Source organism: Capsicum annuum, chromosome 7, assembly GCF_002878395.1.
Source record: "Capsicum annuum cultivar UCD-10X-F1 chromosome 7, UCD10Xv1.1, whole genome shotgun sequence".
In the NCBI taxonomy this organism is placed as follows: domain Eukaryota; kingdom Viridiplantae; phylum Streptophyta; class Magnoliopsida; order Solanales; family Solanaceae; genus Capsicum; species Capsicum annuum.
Genome location: NC_061117.1, coordinates 43,762,127 through 43,783,741, shown reverse-complemented (window position 1 = coordinate 43,783,741; position 21,615 = coordinate 43,762,127). Strand labels below are relative to the sequence as shown.

Here is a 21,615-nt window from a genome sequence, read left to right as displayed (position 1 = left end):
AACCTGAGTAGTTTGCTCTGACTAGCCATCAGTCTGGGCGTAAAACACTGTGCTAAGATCAACCCAAGTACCCAACTCATCATGAAAAGTCTTCCCAAAGTGAGATGTGAACACAGGACCTCGATCTAAAATAATGGACACTGGCACACCATGAAGATGCACAATCTCACGAATGACGATAGAGGCTAACCTCTCAACACTGAATAAGACCTACACTAGAATAAAATGAGTTGACTTGGTCAATCAATCCACGATGACCCAAACACTGTCAGAACTATGAGATGTACGAGGCAACCCAGTTAGGAAGTCCATAGTGATCCGTTCCCACTTCCACTTGGGAATGGGTAACTTCTGAAGCAATCCACCAGGACTCATATGCTCGTCCTTTACCTACTGACAACATAGGCAACGAGCCACAAAATCCGCTATATCTCGCCTCATACCACCCTACCAGTAGTGCTGCCTCAAATCATAATACATCTTAGTCACACCTAGATGGATAGAATATCTGGAACAATGGGCCTCCTCCAAGATCAACCTAATTCGATCACCACTCTCGACACATAAACTCAGCCCCCAATCCTCAAAACTTTATTAATTCAAGTGAGGCTTTCTTAACCTTCCCACTCAACATCTTATCTCGAATCAACCTCAATCCAACATCGCCAAATTGATGAGCTCGAATTTGCTCCACCAAAGAAGATCTAACCTCCATAAATGACAAAATACGCTCAGGTGTCAAAATATCAAGCCTAATCATCTGTTTAGCTAAACACTAAATCTCTAAGGCCAAAAGCCTCTCCTGGGTCAAAAGATGCGCTAAGCTACCCATGCTAGTCAACTTCCGGCTTAAATCATCCGCAACTACATTAGCCTTGCCCTGATGGTAGAGAATAGTCAAGTCATAATCCTTAAGCAACTCAAGCCAACGGCGCTGCCTCATATGAAGATCTTGCCGTTAAAAAGTACTGAAGGCTATGATGATCTAAGAATATCTCACAATGGACTCCATACAAGTAGTGCCTCTATAATTTTAAGGCAAACACAACTTCGCATAACTCTAAATCATGGGTAGAAAAATTTCTCTCATGAGGCTCCAATCTTGACGAGATGCATATACAATTACCTTGCCCTCCTGCATCAACACAACACCTAACCTAACACATGATGCATCACAACAGATGATAAATCCCACGCCCTCCTTGGGCAAAGCCAATATAGGAACTGAAGTCAACAAATCCTTGAGCTTTTGAAAGCTTACCTCACAACATCATACCACTGAAAGAAATTCTTTTTAAGTCAACTTGGTTGACGGAGCTGCAATGGAAGAGAAATCCTCAACAAAACACTAATAATACCCGGCCAAGCCAATAAAACTTCGAATCTTAGTGGGCAAAGTAGGTCTAGCCCAATCATGAATCGCTGCAACCTTAGCTGGATCAACCATAATACCTTCCTTAGTCATTACATGATCCAAGAAAAAAACTGACTCCAACCAAACTCGCACCTAGAGAACTATGCATACAACTTCTCATCTCTCAATCTCTAAAGCACAATCCATAAATGCTCCTCATGCTCAACCTCATTCTTGGAATAAACCAAGATATCATCTATAAATACCATAACAAAGGAGTTAAGATACAGTTGAAACACTTAGTTCATCAATTCTATGAACGCGGCAGGGGAATTGGTCAACTCAAAAGACATGACCAAGAACTCATAATGACCATATCAAGTCCGTAAAGCTATTTTCGGAATATTCGAAGCTCTAATCCTCAACTGGTGATAACCGAACTCAAATCAATCTTTGAAAATACCACCGCACCCTAAAGTTGATCAAATAAATCATCGATGTGAGGAAGAGAATACTTATTCTTAACCATCACCTTATTCAACTGCCAATAATCAATACACATCCGCATAGACCTATCCTTTCTCTTCACAAATAAGACAGGCCCACCCCAAGGTGAACTACTAGGTCAAATAAATCTCTTATCCAACAACTCCTGCAACTGATCCTTTAGTTCCTTCAGCTCTGTTGGGGCCATTCTTTAAGGAAAAATAAAAATGGGCTTAGTTCCCGACTCAACATCAATAATAAAATCAATATCTCGATTCGAAGACATACTAGGTAAGTCTGTAGGGAACACATCCATAAACTTATGGAAGACACAGACAGAATCCAAAAAGAAGGCGAAATAACACTAGTGTCACAAATATGGTTTAAGTAACACAAACATCCCCTCTTAACCAATTTACGAGCCTGAACATAAGATATGACCCTCTTAGGGCCCGAATGAAGTGTTCTCTTCCAAGCTATCCTTGGCAAATCCAACGAAGCTAAAGTCATATTCTTGATATTACAATTTAAGATAGATACACAAATAATATCAAAATCGATCATAACTAACACAAACAAGTCTATCAAAGTATCACGCTCGATAAAAGTCACAACACAAGATCGATGCACCCGATCCACCACTAAAGAATCACCTAACGGGGTAGATACACAAATAGGCATGGAAAGAGGCTCAGTAATAGAATAAAAACCCGAAGCAAAATACACAGATACATAGGAAAAAGTCGATCCAGGATTAAATAATACAAATGCAAGTCTAAAACAAATGAGGAAGGTACCTACAATCACAACATCAGAAGCCTCTGCCTCAGGTCTGGCTAGTCTAGCATAACATTATCCATGGCTACCAACTGGATGAGTAGCCCCACAACCACCAACACAGGCTCTACTATCCTTACCTCTTGCACCTTTGGTAGAACACCTACCTCTCACAGCTAAAATAGGAATAACTCTAAACACACGACGAGAATAGTCCTTTACTATATGACAAATCTCATCACACACATAGCAACCTTTATGACCAATCTCAATAAGAGAAAGTACAACTGACCCTGAACGACCACCCTAAACTGCTGAACTAAAAGATCCACCAGCTGAACTCTATAAAATCACCCGCACTGGCCTACCATGGTATCCACGAGATCCTCTAAAATCTCTGCCTCAAGAAGTATGACTCCTGAACTCACCAAAACGTCTCGTTTTCTTGGCGCCTCCCTGAGATGCACTAATAATATCCTCTATCATCTTACCGTGATCCATAATACTCTAAAGAGGAGCTCCAAACATAATCATCTGAGATATAGCCAACTAAAGAGAGACATCCAAACCCTTTACAAACTTCGCATCTACTCATACTCAGTGGAAATACTATCATAAAAATATCTGGATAGGGTATGAAAGCATGCCGCATACTCAACAACTGTCATGGAGCCCTGCTCCAAATGACCAAACTCGTCTCGCATATGATCTATCAGACTAAAAGGCACAAATCTCTCTAGAAAGGCATCAACAAACTAATCCCATGACAACTCAGGAGCATCAACAAGCCTACAACCGACAAATAATATCCACTAATTTCTCACAACATCTCTCAACTGATAGCAGCATAAGCAACTCCATTCGCGTGGAAAGAGTTGAACACAACTCAGAACACAAAGTATAAAGAACTTAGCACGATAGAGAATAAAATGAGGGAAGTTTCCTAAAGACGTCTTATAGCCTCTCAAAGATAGATACATACGTCTACGTACCGATCTACGAGACTCTATTAGACATCCCATTCTTATATCGTTGAGACCAATGAAACCTGGCTGCTCTAATACCAATTTATCACGATCCAAAAATGAGGGTTATGATGGCACTTGTCGTGGCGTACCTTGACAAGTAAGCCTGTCACCCAAACAGATATGAAAAAAAGAAAAGACAGAAATATTCCACGGTAAGGCTTCTAGAATGAAACCGAACCATATAAGTACTTATAATAATGCAGAAAGAACTTATCCAAAACATCAATCATGCCTAAAACCAGGTGTCAATGATGTAAGAACTACTAATACAATCCAAGAGTCAAATGCATCGAAAAAAATAACCACAAAGGAATAATAATTGTCTTCGAATACTAATAAAGACATAACAACTATAGAAAGATAGAGGTGAACTTCGAACGCATGAATGTCTAACCGCTACCTTGGAAGCTCCAAAAATCACCCAAGTCAATCAAGCTGAGGCGCACTCGAGCTAAGACCTGCACCGAAAGGGCGTAGTAGGCATGAGTACGGTCCACTTATACTCAGTAGGTATCATAGTCCGACCAAGCAAAGTAGTAAATAAAGCACACAAAATATACACTAAGGGCACGTCGCCTGCAATCAGAAAATATCCCACAACGGTAGCCCACACTGCTTGCATTAACAGTTCTAAAACATATATTACAACAACACACCAACATATAGAATACAAATATACATTATGTCACATATAAATAGAACAAGAGAGAACATGTAGATACAAGATCATCAAATACAAGTAAAGGAAGGTAAGACAAATACATAGATGACAAGTCAATAAGGCAAATAAACATAACATAAACATAATAAAGTAAGTGCAATATATATGATGATGATGATGATGCACGAGGTCATCGCACAGCCTCTGGGATCGTCGCACAATCCTCGTATACACCTACAGAGCTAAAGCTTCCTTACATAAGACCCATGGGGGGTTCGTCAACTCGTTTACAATTCACTTATCTCATATCTCCTTTCTGGCATATCTCTCGAAAAGGGTTTTATAAGGTGTTACAATACTTTTTTAAAAAGGTGTTGCTAGTGTTTCTCAGATGTTGCCGCGGTGGTACCAATGTTTCATGAATGAGTATGATTTGAAGATATAATGCTCACAACCAATCAAAATGAGTATTTCCACAACCAATCACATGATATATTTCCACAACCAACCACAATGATACATTCCCACAACCGCATGAGTCAATATTCACTTATTATTTTTGTTTCATCCATTAATTTTCACATGTCTTATATGCCAATAAAGTATGAATGTAATCATAATACACCAATAGTACCACATTAAACAACACAATACAATTATTCACATGTATTCAAGGCTATCAATATCACATAAGACCCCACATGGTTAAACATATCACATAATATCTCAATTTCAATAATTACATCACATATAGGCCCCCACACGGGCACAACACATAGATAATCATTTTTCATGATTTGTTCTCACCCTTAATATGCAATTTATACCATCATTTACTGCCCAACCCAGTCTGAAGAGTTAAGCCATAACCTACCTCGAAAGCCGAGATCGATCCCCTATACTTGAACCCGCGAACTTACTTTTCATGAACAATCTCGAACTCTATTACAAATATCAAATATGAAATCTACGCATCAAGACAAAACCAACGACACTCATATTGACTACTTTTAGTTCGGGATCAAAATAGGCCCCCAAAATGGGTTTCCGAAAAAAAAGGGCAAAATCAAAATTTTACTTCAAATAAGAATCTATAGCTGAAAATCTAAGTTAAATCGAGTAAAAAAACAGGGTCCAAATCGAAGAAAAATCATTTTTGAGCTTTACTGGGTAAAATTTTTGAAATCCGGGTTAAAATCAAGAATCGTAGTTGTTTTGAAGATTAAATTGATGAAAAACTAGTAATTATAAGATAAAAATATTATTCAAATGAAAGGGGTGAAATTTGAGTTTAAAATCATGCTCTAAGATTTTTGAGAAATTTATCAAAAAACTATTAAGAAAAGGGGTGAATTCTTACCTTTAATCCGTAATAAAATCAAGAAAAAAGTGTTAATCTAGCTTTTCAAGCTTCCACAAACTCTACTTTTAAGCTCCCACACTATATTAGGTTTAACTCTCAAGAGACAAAATGAAAAATGAGCAAAATGAGCCAAAATGGGTGAAAAAAACTGTATTTATTGCAGAAAAATCTGCAACATTTAGTGCAGATTTTTCCCCTTAAATCGAAATGTACTTCGACGGGGTGCTCGAGATTCATTTGCAGTCCGATTTATGCAAACGAACTATGCAACCATATTAAATTCGATGTTCTGGACGCGATGGCAGCATTAGATTCTCAAAAAAATATTTTTTTCACAAAATTGACCCTCGAAACCCGAAATTACAATTTACTAAATCGAGGGTCGAAATGGGATTTAAAAGCCATGAAATCATACCAAACATGCTAACACCCTAAATTCTATATCTCAGATTTGCTGGCGAAGTCGGATTTTTCATCCGAGGTCGTTTCAATCAAATGTGGGTCCCACACCCATATTTTCAATTTTCCAACTTTCCGACTAATAGGTCGAAATGAGCTCGGATGTACGGGGACCCGAACCAAAGGTCTACCTAGCCTAAAATCGATATTCCAGAACTTCTGGCGCAGTCCGTTTGGTCATCCGTCACACAGATCAAAAGATATCCATATAAATCCAAAATAAGGCTCTCGAAGCCATAAAAACCACAATATTGCTTAAATGATACAAAAATGCATCGAAAATCATGTCAACCACTCCCACACCCTAGAAATATCATAATGCAACTATGGAGAGAGGTAAAATAGTCAAGTCACACAAAATCACAAATTTCACATATTTCATCAAATTTTTAGATCGTTACACCTATCAAAGGTTTTAAGGCATCGTCTTGATAATGAACTTTTCAATACATAAGTTTAAGAAATTTAGAAAAAATTCTTGAAGATATTATGGTGTTCTGGTGAGTACTTATATAACTTTTATCAGTATTTACATTATATAGACCATTTACACAGGTGATATTGAGTCAGTACATGTCTAGATTACTCTACTTTGTTCTAGCCCTTCGTAACTAACTAGCTGGAAACTGTAGTTCCTTTACAAAATCAGTTTGCTCTCAGCAGAAGTGAGCTTATCGAAAAATGTAGATGATAATTGCAAAACACTTTGACACTCATTTTGACTATATTGACTTCTTGCAGCTGGAAAGATCTATAGTCATAAGCGTTCTACAGTTCCAGCTCTGTCTTAGTGCTCATGTTTTTATTTATCAATTTTATTTATCCAAAAAAATTGGCTAATTGAATATCCTTGTGGTTTGTCTGGTTGATGTTATGGTTTCTGCCTTCAATGGTGCCTTATTATCGAGTTACTTCATCTTCTCTTCCATCAAATCATGAATGCACACAGCGGTGACATAGTTTATGTAATTAATTAGTTGTGTGATATTTGATTTGCTTATCATCAGTTGTGTATTTGCTAGGATAATAATGTATAATGATGTTTATGAAACCAGTACAGTACATGCTGCACCTTTGCTTATATACAAGTGATTTTGCATTACAGCATGCCATTTTATTTACATCAAGTTATGAGGTGAATTGTGAACTTTTTCTTTTTTGAAGGTCCGACTGCCAGAAGGAGTAGCATCATTTATTCATATTACTCGAAATGAATTTTTTAGGAGAAAGTGAGCTCAAATCCTTCCCTTGTTTCATTTAATGATGATCTCCCTGTCAGTAAACTGCATTCTTTCTCCTGATAACTAGACTTTTGAGGTTCCTTTTCGTACACTTGCTACTTAGACTTCTGAACTATTGCTACATCATTGTCCAAACAATTTGTTTGGGAATCTAAGGTCTGGATCTTCTAGCTATGCAAATGAGGTTCGTTATGCTATTGTTCACTTTTAAGAAGAAACTTACAAATAAAACTGAGAAGTCAAAGGTGATTTTCAAATATCACTGATCCTGGTTTTAGTTAGTCAATTTTAATTGGAATATTCTAATGTCTTACAGACGTAAGAAACTAAAAGAAGATGATATTGCTATTTGTGAATGCAAGTATGATGCCAGTGATCCTGAAAGTGCGTGTGGAGAAAGATGCTTGAATTCACTGACCAACATTGAATGTACACCGGGTTACTGTAAGTGTGGGGAGACTTGCAGAAATCAGGTAAATTAGATGATTCACTTGATTAGTTGAACATTTCTCTGTTGTTTCTCTTTATTAATATACTTTTACAGCAGTCTTATTGATATCTAAAATTACAACAAATTTTAAGGGTAGTGCACCAAATTTGTTTAACAATTATGCGTGGAGAAAGAGTGAAAGTAGTGGTATTTTATAACCTTTATGATAAATCAATGGCATGCCATTAGCTAGTGTTATTTTATAGCTTCTCATTGTTGGTAATGTGAATTCATCAGCTCCTGAGTGATATTTACACCTTATTAGTTTTGATCGGTGTATAAATTTTATAAGAACGCCTCTTTAGGACTAAAAACACATTTGCATAGAAGCCGAAAAGGTAAAACTGGTTATGTAGGCACACTCAAGTTCTTTCCTTCAATCCATGATATGGGATCGAGTCACAACTCCAGTAACTTTTATGCAGTCCCGAAATTATTCATAAAGGAAACTATCAGAAAAATAATAAAACAATCAAATTGGGAGGTAAAAAGGAAAACGGAAAAGGTACAAATATATCCTAAACTTTGATAAATGATATGTATATACCCTTCGTTATATTTTGGGTACAAATATACCGCTGCCGTTAATGATTTGGTACATATATACCCTTCTCATTAACGGAGTGCCACGTGTCATGATCCTAGTCATTTATTCATTTTTATTTATTTTATCCCTAAATAATTAATTCACTTTAATTTAAAATCCACTACCCGATTCATAATCCCAACCTGCCCCGATCCGAATTGAACACCCAATAACATCTTCCTCTTCACTCTCACTCACCCCACGCCACCCCACACCCACACCCAATGGACACTTCCAGGTAAGGATGCCAACTTCGATGTTGGCAGAACAAGCTACTTGGAGCAGTTTTTGCTATGTCCTGTTGTATGTAATTCTCCACACAGTAGTTAATTTCCAAACCCAGAATTTCAACTAGGAATTACTTTTGTAATTTTTTTTTTGTTGGGGTTATTGTTGGGTTCGAAATCGAGAGGGCGTCATGCGAAAGCTAAAAGTTTGCAAAACATGAGATGAAAAATCAGACGACAAAGAACACAATACTTAAAAGCATTAAATTATTATATGTTTTGACCAATTGGCCTACATATTATAAAACCTAATATTAAAAAACATTAATAAATCTCCCCTTAAACAAAAACTCTTCAATGACTACATTGTGGAGTTTATTGTAGGAGAAGAGAGATTTTTTATTTATAAAGGTTCAAAATTATTCTTCAAGAAAGAGGTTTGCCAAATATGAAAAAATTTTATATTCTTCTTTCAGAAAAATAAAAGTAATTATGATATTACTTTTATTTTCCTTCTAAAAAAAATAAAACTTAAATTTAATAAGAAAATCAGAACAAAAACCCTAACAGTTATAAGGTTTTGTGAAAGTAATCAGCTTCTAATTCTAAAATTTTAAGTTTGACGGATCTCCTTTGGAGTACTAGAAAGCATACGCGCGAGTCACTTTCAAAGGACCAGTTAAGCCTTGTAGGCTCGTTGCAAGTTGGCTTGCCGGTTAACTCTTTCATTTGATCCACTTTGCACCCATTGCAACTAAGTGCTCTGTTTAGACGCAGGTTCTTCTGGCCCTTTGTCAATTCTAAACCACTTTGTTAGCTAGTAATTTGATTAAGCAAAAATATGCACTTTTGTTGGTCTGCACCTACAATAGCATTTGCATTTTCCACACATGTACTTGGAGAAAAGGAACTGCCGAAGCAGCACAAAAGAAGATGCCAGCGAAAACTCATTCATGCCCACCAACAAGCAACTGAAGCATTCAAAAAAAATTGCAAGTTGCAACAATAGCAATGTATGCAGAAACAAAGAAACTGGCAAAACCCAAATTTTTGATATCTTGTCAGGTAAGAACCTATAATGCTCATCCGAATAATATCTTATCGTATGATAGTTAGAAAAGCGTAATGAGATTACGGTGGTGGCCGATGAAGAAAGTTGCATGGTGCTGTTATAAAAGAAACGAATACCGGCGAGTATGGGGTGGGGTGGGATTTGAGGGTGGGCGGGGGGTGGGTGAGTGAGAGAGAAAGAGGGAGATGCTATAGGATTCAATTCAGATTGGATCGGGTTGGAGTAATGGGTCCGTAACAGGTTTTAAATTAGGATGAATTAATTATTTAGAAATAAAATAAATAAAAAGTAGGTAAATAGCTAAGATTGCAATATGTGGCACTCCGTTAATAAGAGGAGTATATATGTACCAAATTATTAATGGTAGGCATTTATTTGTACTCAAAGTATGATGAAGGGTATATATATACTATTTATCAAAATTCGAGGGTATATTTATACTTTTTCCGAAAGAAAAAAGATGCAAAATGGGAGAAAAACTTTTATGCAGTCCCGAAACTATTCAACCAAGAACCTGTCAAAACTCATTACTATGAACATTCATGAAACTCATCTTTATCAGTCTACTAATCCTGCCTTTTGCTATTGAGAGTCATGTGACTCTTCATTCCAAAGTAAAACTCTGATTACAATTTTCTTTTGTTTTTTCAATAACTGCAGTAACTAGGCTAACTTACATTTACCTCGACTAATTTCAAAGCATATCTGCTACTTCTATCAGCTTAGTTAAAGTGCGTATAAATTGACCCAAATATTACAATTATTAAAAAAAAAAGGAATAGTCTAAATGGTTGTGCTTTACGTCTATGATTAGGCATCCGTGTGACTAGTTAAATATTCCTTATTTTATGTAGACTATACTCCTATAAAAGAATGCTATTGTATGCTGTAAACCGCCAACAAGTGAACATTTTTCTCTTTCGTTTTCTCTCTCTTCATACCTTTGATTAAAAACATCTTGCGTCTGTTAAAACTTAAAGAGAATAGACAAAAAATTATCCCTCAACTCAATTTGTTTGACTTTTCTAAAAAGTCACATAAATTGTAGAAGTGATTTATAATCCTATAAAAATTTCATATATCATAATAAATGGACCATTTTAATCAAAATTTTAACTATATGACACGCACAGTTAACACCTGAATACATAAAATTTCTTTTTCCTTCATTGATATAGCCTTTGGCTTATTTTAAGAAAAAAATTATCTATCTTCACAAACTTTTATCAATAAAATCAACCTTAAAATATCTATTTCTTGATATTTGATTATTGTGTCTATTTTAACTTTTAATTTTTATTTTTTTATAGTTGTTATATATCGAACTATAAAGTTTTATTTTAATGAAATTTTGATCTCATTATTAAGGCAATTTTGATTTTCAAAATTCTTTTCCACCGTCAAAATCACACCACAGTAACAATAACCAAATCATACTAATCACCTTCTCCAAAATAAATTTTAATGCTCCGTTGATAAAACAAAAACATTCTCCAATTAACTTCTCACAGTAGTATTCCGGTAATAAAACGAACCAGCAATTATACTCCCGTCCATACACCATATCCCCACATTCTTTTCCAGTTTCAGTTCGCTTCGATTTAATTCCCACTCAACCAATCAATAGATTACTCCAAAATCCCAATAAATTCAACTTCAAATTTAACAACCGAAATTCCGACAAAGTCATTCCAAATTCCGTCAAAGTAAACTGCTAACAAATTCTAAAAGCATCTACAATCCTCTTCCATTGTCAGGGTACCCTGCCAACACAGTTCCATTAACATGTCTTTGGAGAAAGAAAATCAACCATTGCCAACACAGTTTCATTAATCACCTTCTCCAAAATAAGGAAAAAGAAAAAAAGTAAAGAATTGAATGTGTGTTGGAGAAATTGTACTTATTGTAAAGTCAAAAAATTGGAGTTGTTGATTTGAGATTTGCTTGAAAATGAAAAGTTCTGAGGAGAAAGTTGTGGCTGTTAATTTTTGTTTCAGTTTTGCTGCTAGAAATTTGGGAATAAAAGAAACTTTGATTCATTTCAATTCAATTTTCTTGATCATTGAATGAAATTGGCTGAAGAAAAATAAAGAAGTTAAAAAATGAAAAGAAAAAAAGAAAATGGTCTATTACCCCTAAATTTTAGTCGAAATTTCAATTACCCACTCGTGATTTATTATCCCTAAACTTATTTTTACCGAATTTATTATCCTCTCAGTTGCTGACGTATCAACGGACGTAATTACACCGCCCATAAACACGTCAGCTGAGTCCATTTCACTTGAAATTCTTTATTTTTTGATTTCCTCATCCTTATTTTTAATAATATAATAAATATTTTAATTATTATTTTTCTTAATGAATTATAATTGCCACATCATGTCTTCTTCTTCTTCTTTTTTTTCAAAACAAAAATTCACTCCAAATTCTCATTAATGATATTTTTTGATAATTTGAAAAATATTATTATCAAAATCAAGAAACACTTGAACTAAGAAAACAATAAGATTTCTCCGATTAATGAATTATTGAATGAGGAATATGAGGAACTCCAATTCAAAAAATTTGTAAAAATTCAAGAATTTTGATTTCCTCTCTTTTTGCTTAAGATCGTCATTAATGACAAGTTTAAAGCTTTGAATTTTCACAATGCTATGTATAATTTTCAACATAACCCACGTATAATTTTCAACCCATTTCTCCAATTTTTTCTATTTTTGCTCAAGATCCGTCATTAATAACGAGTTCAAAGCTTTGAATTTCCACAATGGGGAAGAATTCACCATTAATGGCGATCTTGAGCAAAAAGGGATGAAAAGCTTTGAGGAGCATTTATCCGCCATTACACACTTATTAATTCGCTATTTCTTTCCCCAATAATTTCTTTTTTGACCCAAGAAGATGAAATTGAGTTGAAGAAGAAAATGGAGCAAAATGGGAAAGGGGAAGAAAAAGGAAAATAATAATGTTAAATAATTAATATTTTTAGAGTAAAAAAAGAAAAAATGATGTGGCAATGACGTGGCATGATGTGGCCGCGCGTACATCATACCACATGTCAAAATGACTGATTGTCAGTTTTTGAGGGGGTAATAATTCCACTTTAAAATAGTTTAGGGGTAATAATTCCATTTTAAAATAATTCAGGGGGTCATAGGAACTCAGCAAAGTATAAGCGTGTAGTTGAGATTTGGGGTAAAGATTGGGGGAACTTTTGACCATTTTAAGAAAAAGTAGTAAAGTACAAAAAATATAAATAAAATATAAAATTAAATAAATTTATCACGTGTAAGATGTTTATGGTGCGTGGCTATTCTTTATTTTCTGCAACTAGGATTGAATGAAAAATGTCCTATTTATACTATTTTAAAATTTAAAATTATTTAGGGGATAATAGGTCGCCCGTATAATTTAAGTGTCTTTTTAAAAAAATCGAACAAGTTAAGGGATGACTTTATGTCTTTTCTCAAACTTAAAAGCATTATATTTAAAGGCGAAACCAAAATTTCTGCCGAGGGGTTCAAAATCCGAAGAATATCTCACCAAAGGAGTTCAACATCTATAATATATATATATACATAAATTATTTTAATCGTATATTAATAGTATAATTTTTTGTTGAAGGAGGTTTGTCCTACCCCTATTACTTAGCTAGCTCCTCCTCAGATCATATGTTGCTCTTTCTGGAGATTTATGTGGTATGAGGAAGACGAGCTGCATAAAATATTCATGCTGCTTATGTGATACCCTAGAGAGGTAATGTGCTCTATTTAACTATGAATGGTGACATTTGTTTAAAATATTTGGCTGAGGTTTTCTGGGAAGGTGTAGCATTTGAGCATGGTTGGTATTTTATAAAGTAAATTCTATTCATGATCGCTTTAACTTTTTGTTTATTATACAAAAGTCAATGAAAAAATGATGTGATGACCTTAATTAATTTTTAATTTTAATTTAAGATAATATAATATATTACCATAATTTGATCCTTTTTATATGTGCTCAACTCAATTTTTCTTATAGATTATATAACGGAAAATTATCAATTTCTCAATAGATTAGGTTACTTAATGAAGATTATTTTCATTAAAAAAATTTGATTGATATTTTTATGAAATAAAATTATACATATATATTCTTAAAATGCTCTAAAGTTGAGACATTTGTTGATAAATTATTTTTTGCTCTAAAATTATTGCCTGTAATTGATAAAATTACTTTTCACCCTCTAAAATTGTGTCATGTAATTGATAAAATTAATTTTTTCATACATTTTTTTCTTGCCACTTTGACCTTTGCATTCGGTATATCATAATAATATGATAAACTACTCTATTTGTTGAGTTTGTCTTTATATTTTTAATTGTTTGATTAATCAATTAATTTTTTTAAAAGTTTTATTCTAATATTTAGTTTTTGATAAATTACATATTGTTTAATTAATTCAATTGATAAATATAAAAAATTAAATATCCTATAATTTCTTTATCTATTAAAATACTTATATTTTATAACTTTTACTAACACAATTGTCAATAACATTATTTGTATAAATTTTGACAATACTTATTCAATGACACAATTAAAAAGATTTTATTTTAAAACTATCGTTAACATGTTTATTTATCTTTAAAGAAGTAAAATGATTTTTTTAAAAAAGTAATATCATACATGTACTTTTATTTTATGTGTTTTGAAGAATTTATCTTGTTTATCACTCTTTTCGATACACTTTTTTGGCAGATGAATGCAATATTATGAAATTCTTCATAAAAATATCAACCAAATTTTTTTTTATGAAAATAGTCTTCTTTAGATAGTCTAATCTATTAAGAAATAGTATTCTTTCATTTAATAACTCATAAGGAAAATTGGGTTGTGCACATATCAAAAGGGTCAAGATATGAGTAATATATTCACTTAAATTAAAATTAAGAAATAATTATGGTTGCCACACCATTTTTCTGGTGGGATTATTGTAAAATTCGTTCATAGAGACTTTTGTGATGGTTGGGACAAAATTAATTGACTTTTGTGTAATGAATGAAAGAAAAGTGAATTTTACTTAATAGACACAAAGTTAAGTGACATGGATGAGATTTACTCTATTTTGTGATACAATGCAACTATTGATCTCTATATTTGTACTACAGGTTTCCTGTTTCATGTTTGTGTGATCAAATGTTGCGTCAGAATTAGTGGTTTATATATCAAATACCCTGAGGAGCTGGGAATCTCTGTTTGATTGAATTAGTTTTTCTCCGAGCAGTTGCTGAATGTCATAATTGCTCCTAGTTATTCTCTTGTAAACAAAAAATGTACTTAAAAATATTTGCTGCTTATTGTTCAGTTCTTTCTGTGTGGAGAATCTTTCTTTACTTTAATTATCCTTTCATCTATTGTGAGGAGTTTTTTAGTTCATTATATCATATATGTGGTTGACTGCTTCCATAACTAATGGGGGATTCTATTCAGTGTCGCATTTGAAAGACAAAGTGAGTGTTATTTAGATAGTTTTAAGTATATTGTTTTGAACTGTTTTGCTTGCTGTACACAGATATTCCAGAAATGTGAATATGCAAAAACAAAGTTGTTCAGGACAGAAGGGTGTGGTTGGGGTCTTTTAGCTGGTGAGAATATAAAGGTAATTCTGCTGAAACAATTAATCTATATAGACAGTTCCGGCATATACAAAAAGATTTTTCTTTTTTTATGATCACGTGAACAAATCAACCAATTGGTCCTCTCTTTACATTATTAGGCTGGACAGTTCATCATTGAATACTGTGGAGAAGTGATATTATCTGAAGAAGCAAAGAAAAGGTCCCACATTTATGAAGCTCATGGTAAGTTAACAACATATGAGATAGTTGTCAATGCGTCTACAAAACACTACTATAATTTCATATGATTTGTGCAGATCTCAAGGATACATACATAATTTCTCTGAATTCTAATTATTTCATTGATGCCACCCGGAAGGGAAATCTTGCAAGATTCATAAATCATTCATGGTAAGTGCTGAAAGGCTGGTTGTCAGGCAGTGTGTTGATTGCTTGGTGTTGATTACTAGTATTGATACTATTTGTTCCTGAATTTCCCAGCCGACCAAATTGTGAAACAAGGAAATGGACAGTGTTAGGGGAATCAAGGGTAGGAATATTTGCAGAGCAAGATATATCTGTTGGAATGGAACTGACAATTAACTATTATTTTGAGTGGTACGGTGGTGCAACTGTTCGTTGTCTGTGTGGAGCTGCAAACTGTTCTAAATTTCTGGGTGCCAAGTCTAAAGGATTCCAGGTAACTTAATTTTCTTACGCATTGTTATATATGGGCTGCCCTTTGTAGCATCATTTCACTTGTTCCTACTTCCCAGAGTTTAGTCAACAAACAGATTAATGATTTACGCATACAGACCGAATTTGCTTATCACATGCTACAATCTGTAGAGTTACGACATTTTAAAAGAATTTCTTATTTACTGCTTCAGTGGGAATGTCATCTGTTGGGCTCAATATGTAGGGAAAAAAGTGGAGAGAAAGAGAAACACTAAAATGGAAAGTGTACTCTTTTAAGAGAAAATTCACTAATTTTCCCACATTGATGGGAGAAGGAAACTTTGAAGTGTTTATAATAAGAAACACTTACTCTACAAGGATAGTGAGACAAGAAGAAGGTGGTGCCTTGTGCCATTGTCGCTCGCTCGGCTTTGGCTTCGGAGGATCTGAATTTGGCAAATGATTGATCAATGAGATCTATCTTTCTGGACAAAGTTTATTTGACGGAAATCTAATCTGAAAATACCAAAGGGAAAAACGCAATAAATTTCTGTGTTTTGATCCTCCATTTATATGCATGCATGCTTCGGAAGGGATGCAACCCACACTGATTCATGAAATGGTATGCCTGTTAGGAAAAGACGCATTCTTTGGACGAACAAACATGATTAAACAGAAAGGTTACATCTTTTAAGGCAACCATTGCCACCTTTCAAAAGAGGTACCTGATGGCTATAAAAACCTGCTTTCATCCATAGGTTTTGGAATGAAAATTTTCTGAAATACAAACTCTTCTTATTTTCAAAAATATTCTATGTGATCAATCAAACCGTTGAGTGAGTTGAAGAGATTCCAATTGTTTGAGGTACCGCTACAGTTGGTTTGTTTGGACATTTTATCCTGGGAGGAAGATTCCATAACCTCCGGTACAGTGAGGGAAATTATTCCTTAAGGACACTTCGTGAAGTCGGGGGACTTGACTTTAAAATTTTGTTTCATCTCATTTTTGAAAGTTAACATACTTCTTGGATAGATTACTTATAATCTTGTGTTGAAGGTGTTAAGGAACTTCATAAGTGTTCTAATCTTAGACTTGAACTTGTGTTGAAGTTATTGTTGGATGTATATACAGATTCTTGTACCTGAAAATGTTGAATCTAACAATCTTAAGGAATAATCCATTTTGGAATCTGTATAGATTGTTTTTGGAGATTAAAGCTTTAAGCTATCTACTCCGTTTGAACTAAACTAGTGAGTTGAAGACATAAAATCTTCATCACAAGTTAAAGATCACTCGGTTGACGATTGGAAGTCATAAAAACTTCGTCGTTAAACTAGAAACAAGAAGTGTTTAAAGTTGCTGCAACTTTGTAATAAGTATTTCGATATACTAAAGGTGTCTTGTTGTGACAGGAAAATGACTAACGATAGTCAAGTGTAAGACGCTGCAACGACTGTGGGGGCAACTAGTATTGCCACAAAAAGTCACATGAATGCTCCGCCAATGATGGCACCAGCGGAGAAATCCAAAAAGTTCGCGGGTATTAACTTTAAGAGATAGCAGTAGAAAATATTTTTCTACCTCACCACTCTCTGTCTTCAAAGGTTCACGGTTGAGGAAACTCCATAGGTTCCCGAGAAAACCTCTGAAAAAGAACGCTTCGTGATTGTGGAGGCTTGGAAACAGTCAGATTTCCTTTGCAGGAATATCTTGAGTGCTCTCCAAGATTACCTTTACAATATGTACAGTGGAACAAAGACATCGAAAGAGTTATGGGGAGCGCTAGAACAGAAGTACAAGACGGAGGATGCAAGAACTAAAAAGTTCTTTGTTGCAAGATTCCTGGAGTATAAATAGTAGACAATAAGTCTGTTGTTTTCCAAGTGCAGGAACTGCAAGTGATCATCCATGATCTCCTAGCGGAAGGTATGATTTTGACATATATCTTGGTTGAATAATTTAAACATGTTCTTAGTATTCATATGAACTTTATTGTATATTTGATTGTGAATGAAGCATTTCAAGTAGAAGCAATAATAGAGAAGCTAGCACCAATGTGAAAAGACTTTAAGAACTACTTGAAACACAAACACAAGGAGATGTCAGTCGAAGATCTGATTGTACGACTACGCATTGAAGAAGATAATAAGGTTGTGGAAAGAAGGTCAAGAGGCAACTCTACAATGAGTGGAGCGAACATTGTAGAAGATGACCAAAACAACTCCAAAAAGCGAAAGAAAGATGGAAATGAAAGCAATCAAATCAAGAAGAAATTCAAGAAAAAGTTCTTCAACTGTGGCAAGATTGGCCACAAGTCTATGAATTATCGTGCCCCAAAGAAAGGAAAGAAGAAGGACCAACCAAATCTGGCTGAGTCTAAGAAAGAGATGGATGATTTGTGTGTTATGCTTGCCGAATGCAACTTGGTGGGAAATCCACACGAGTGGTGGATGAATTCTGGTGCCACCCGCCATGTTTGTGCTAACAAAGAGTTATTTTCGACGTTCGCTCCAGCTCAAGTAGAAGAAAAGATCTACATGACAAACTCCGCTACTGCAAAAGTAGAAGAAAGAGGAAAAGTATGCTTAAAGATGACTTTCGGCAAAGTGTTGACACTTAACAATGTCTTGTATGTTCTGGAGTTACGGCAGAACTTGATTTCAGTTTCACTTCTAGAAAAGAACAGATTCAAAAGTGTATTTGTTTTCGAAAAAATTGTACTTAGTAAAGGAGAAGTGTATGTCGGAAAAGGCTACCTCAATAAGGGCCCATTCAAAATGAATGCAATGGATGTTGAAATCAATAAAAGTTCAAATTCTTCTTACTTGCTTGAGTCTCCTAATTTGTGGCATGAACAACTAGGCCTGTTAATTACAAAACATTATGAAAACTGATTAATTTAAAAGTTTTGCCAAACTTTGAGTGCAATAAATCAAAGCGTCAAACTTGTGAGGAATCAAAGTATGCTAAGCATCTGTATAAGTCCATTGAAAGGAATTCCAATCCCGTAGACTTAATCCACACTGACATTTGTAATATGAAGTCAACACCATCACGTGGTGAGAAAAAGTATTTCATAACTTTTATTGATGATTGCACTAGATATTATTATGTCTACTTGCTAAATAGTAAGGATGAAGCAATAGATGCATTTAGGCAATACAAAATTGAAGTTGAAAATTAGTTAGAGAAAAAGATCAAAATTATAAGAAGTGATAGGGGCGGAGAATATGAATCTCCTTTCTGAAATATGTGTGAATAATAGAATTATCCATCAAATTACGACTCCGTATTCACCTCAATCTAATGGAATTACGGAAAGAAAAAACCAAACTTTGAAGAAAATGATGAATGCCTTACTTATAAGTTCAGATTTATCGCAAAACTTGTGGGGTGAGGCTATCCTTACAGCCAACCAAATACTTAATAGAGTTTCCCATAGTAAGACACAATCAATTCCTTATGATAAATGGAAAGGAAGGAAACCCAACTTAAAATATTTTAAAGTGTGGGGGTGTTTAGTAAAGGTCCAAGTTCCTAAAAGAGTTAAGATAGGACCTAAGACGATGGACTGCATGTTCATAGGATATGATAAAAGTAGTAAAGCATATCGGTTTTTAGTTCATATATCCGAACATCCGGATATTAATAAAAGTACAATAATTGAATCAGATAATGCTGAATTCTTTAAAAGCATTTACCCGTATAAAACTAGACATGAATAGTCTAGTGGAGGGTCTAAATGACCTCAAGATGAATCAAGTAAGAATGTACATAATGATGAGAATCCAAGATGTAGTACACGTCAAAGAACGTCAACTTCATTAGGATTGGATTTTGTAACGTTTCTCTTAGAAAATGAGCCTCAAATATTTAAGAAAGCGATAGCGTCTTCGAACCCATCCTTTGAGAAAGAGGCAGTTGATAGTGAGATTGATTCAATCTTAAACAACCATACGTGGGAGTTGGTTGATCTTCCTCCAAGAAATAAACCCTTAGGATCTTAATGGATCTTCAAAAGAAAAATAAAAGCGGATGGTACTATTGACAAATACAAGACAAGACTTGTAGTAAAAGGCTTCAAATAAAAGGAAAGATTTAATTACTTTGATACATACTCACCAGTAATGAGGATAACGTTAATTTGGATGTTAATAGCCTTGGCGGCTGTATATGATCTTGAAATCCATCAAATAGAAGTGAAAACCGCATTCCTAAATGGAGAATTAGAGAAAGAAATTTTCATGGAACAACCTGAGGGTTTTGTGGTTCCACGAAAAGAAAATAAGGTGAGTAAACTTGTTAAGTCACTTTATGGACTAAAACAAATATCTAAGCAATGACATGCAAAGTTTGACCAAATCATATTGGCAAACGGATTCAAAATTAATGAATGTGATAAATGTGTTTTTATTAAAGACACTCCAAATCACCAAGTCATTGTGTGTTTATATGTGAATGATATGTTAATCATCAGTAGAGATATATTGGACATAAATACAACGAAATGAATGCTCGAGAGCAAATTCGATATGAAATACCTTGGAGTTGCGGATGTGATCTTAGGAATAAGAATCCATAGAACTCCACAAGGGTTGGCATTGTTACAGTCTCATTACATAGAAAAGGTACTTGACAAATTCAAGTATTTGAAATTTGGTATTGCCAAGACTTCATTGGACATGAGCTTCGCACTTAAAAAGAATGAGGGTAAAAGTGACTCACAGTTGGAGTACGGAAGAGTATTGAGATGTTTAATGTATATAATAAACTATATACGACCGAACATAGCATGCACTATTAGTAAGTTGAGTCGGTACACGAGTAATCCCAACAAAACTCATTTGATGGCAATGAAAAAAGTTTTGTGGTATCTTAAATACAGTTAAGACTGTGCTTTGCATTATAATAAATATCCCGTGGTACTTGAAGGATATAGTGATGCAAATTGGATCACCGGATTGAATAAATTAAAATCCATGGTTAGATATATATTTACTATCTGTAGAGGAGTGGTCTCTTGGAAATCATCCAAACAGACTTGCATTGCTCGCTCTATAACAGAATCTAAATTTATCGCTTTGGATAAAGCCGATAAAGAAGTAGAATGGCTCCAAAATTTCTTGGAAGATATTCCTTACTAGCCCAAACCAGTGGTACCAGTATGTATACACTATGATAGCCAAGCGACAATAGGTAGGGCAGGGAGCATAATGTACAACGGTAAATCTTGTCACATAAGACGGAGACATACTACTGTTCGAAAACTTCTCTCTAGTAAAATTATCACTATTGACTATGTGAAGTCAAAGGATAATGTGTCAGACCCATTTACAAAAGGCCTATCTAGAGAAGGAGTTGAGAGAACATCCAAGGGAATGGGTTTAAGGCCTAGGACAAGTCAGCATAGCGGTAACTCTACCTAGCAGACTAGAGATCCCAAGAGCTAGGTTCAAGGAGATCAGACAAAGTTGTGTCTAATAGGTTAAACATTGTCAAATACCCAACCCATTCTCATGATGTAGACAATGTTTAATAAATGAGGATAAGACTTATGGTGTAAAGTCTTTTAATAATTATCTAAATTTG

The 21,615-nt window shown here is 34.5% G+C and overlaps 1 protein-coding gene across 1 annotated transcript in view; it reads left to right on the top strand.

The window, feature by feature from the left end:
- The first annotated feature begins 7,157 nt into the window (after positions 1-7,157).
- The window catches only part of LOC107877095 (histone-lysine N-methyltransferase ASHH1-like), a 25,432-nt gene continuing 10,974 nt past the window's right edge, over positions 7,158-21,615 (top strand). Inside the window, exons 1-7 of the mRNA XM_016723848.2 lie at positions 7,158-7,187; positions 7,293-7,357; positions 7,686-7,842; positions 15,302-15,388; positions 15,506-15,590; positions 15,665-15,758; positions 15,849-16,047. Coding sequence (XP_016579334.2) covers positions 7,158-7,187; positions 7,293-7,357; positions 7,686-7,842; positions 15,302-15,388; positions 15,506-15,590; positions 15,665-15,758; positions 15,849-16,047 — 717 coding nt within the window. The remainder of the gene's footprint in view (positions 7,188-7,292; positions 7,358-7,685; positions 7,843-15,301; positions 15,389-15,505; positions 15,591-15,664; positions 15,759-15,848; positions 16,048-21,615) is intronic.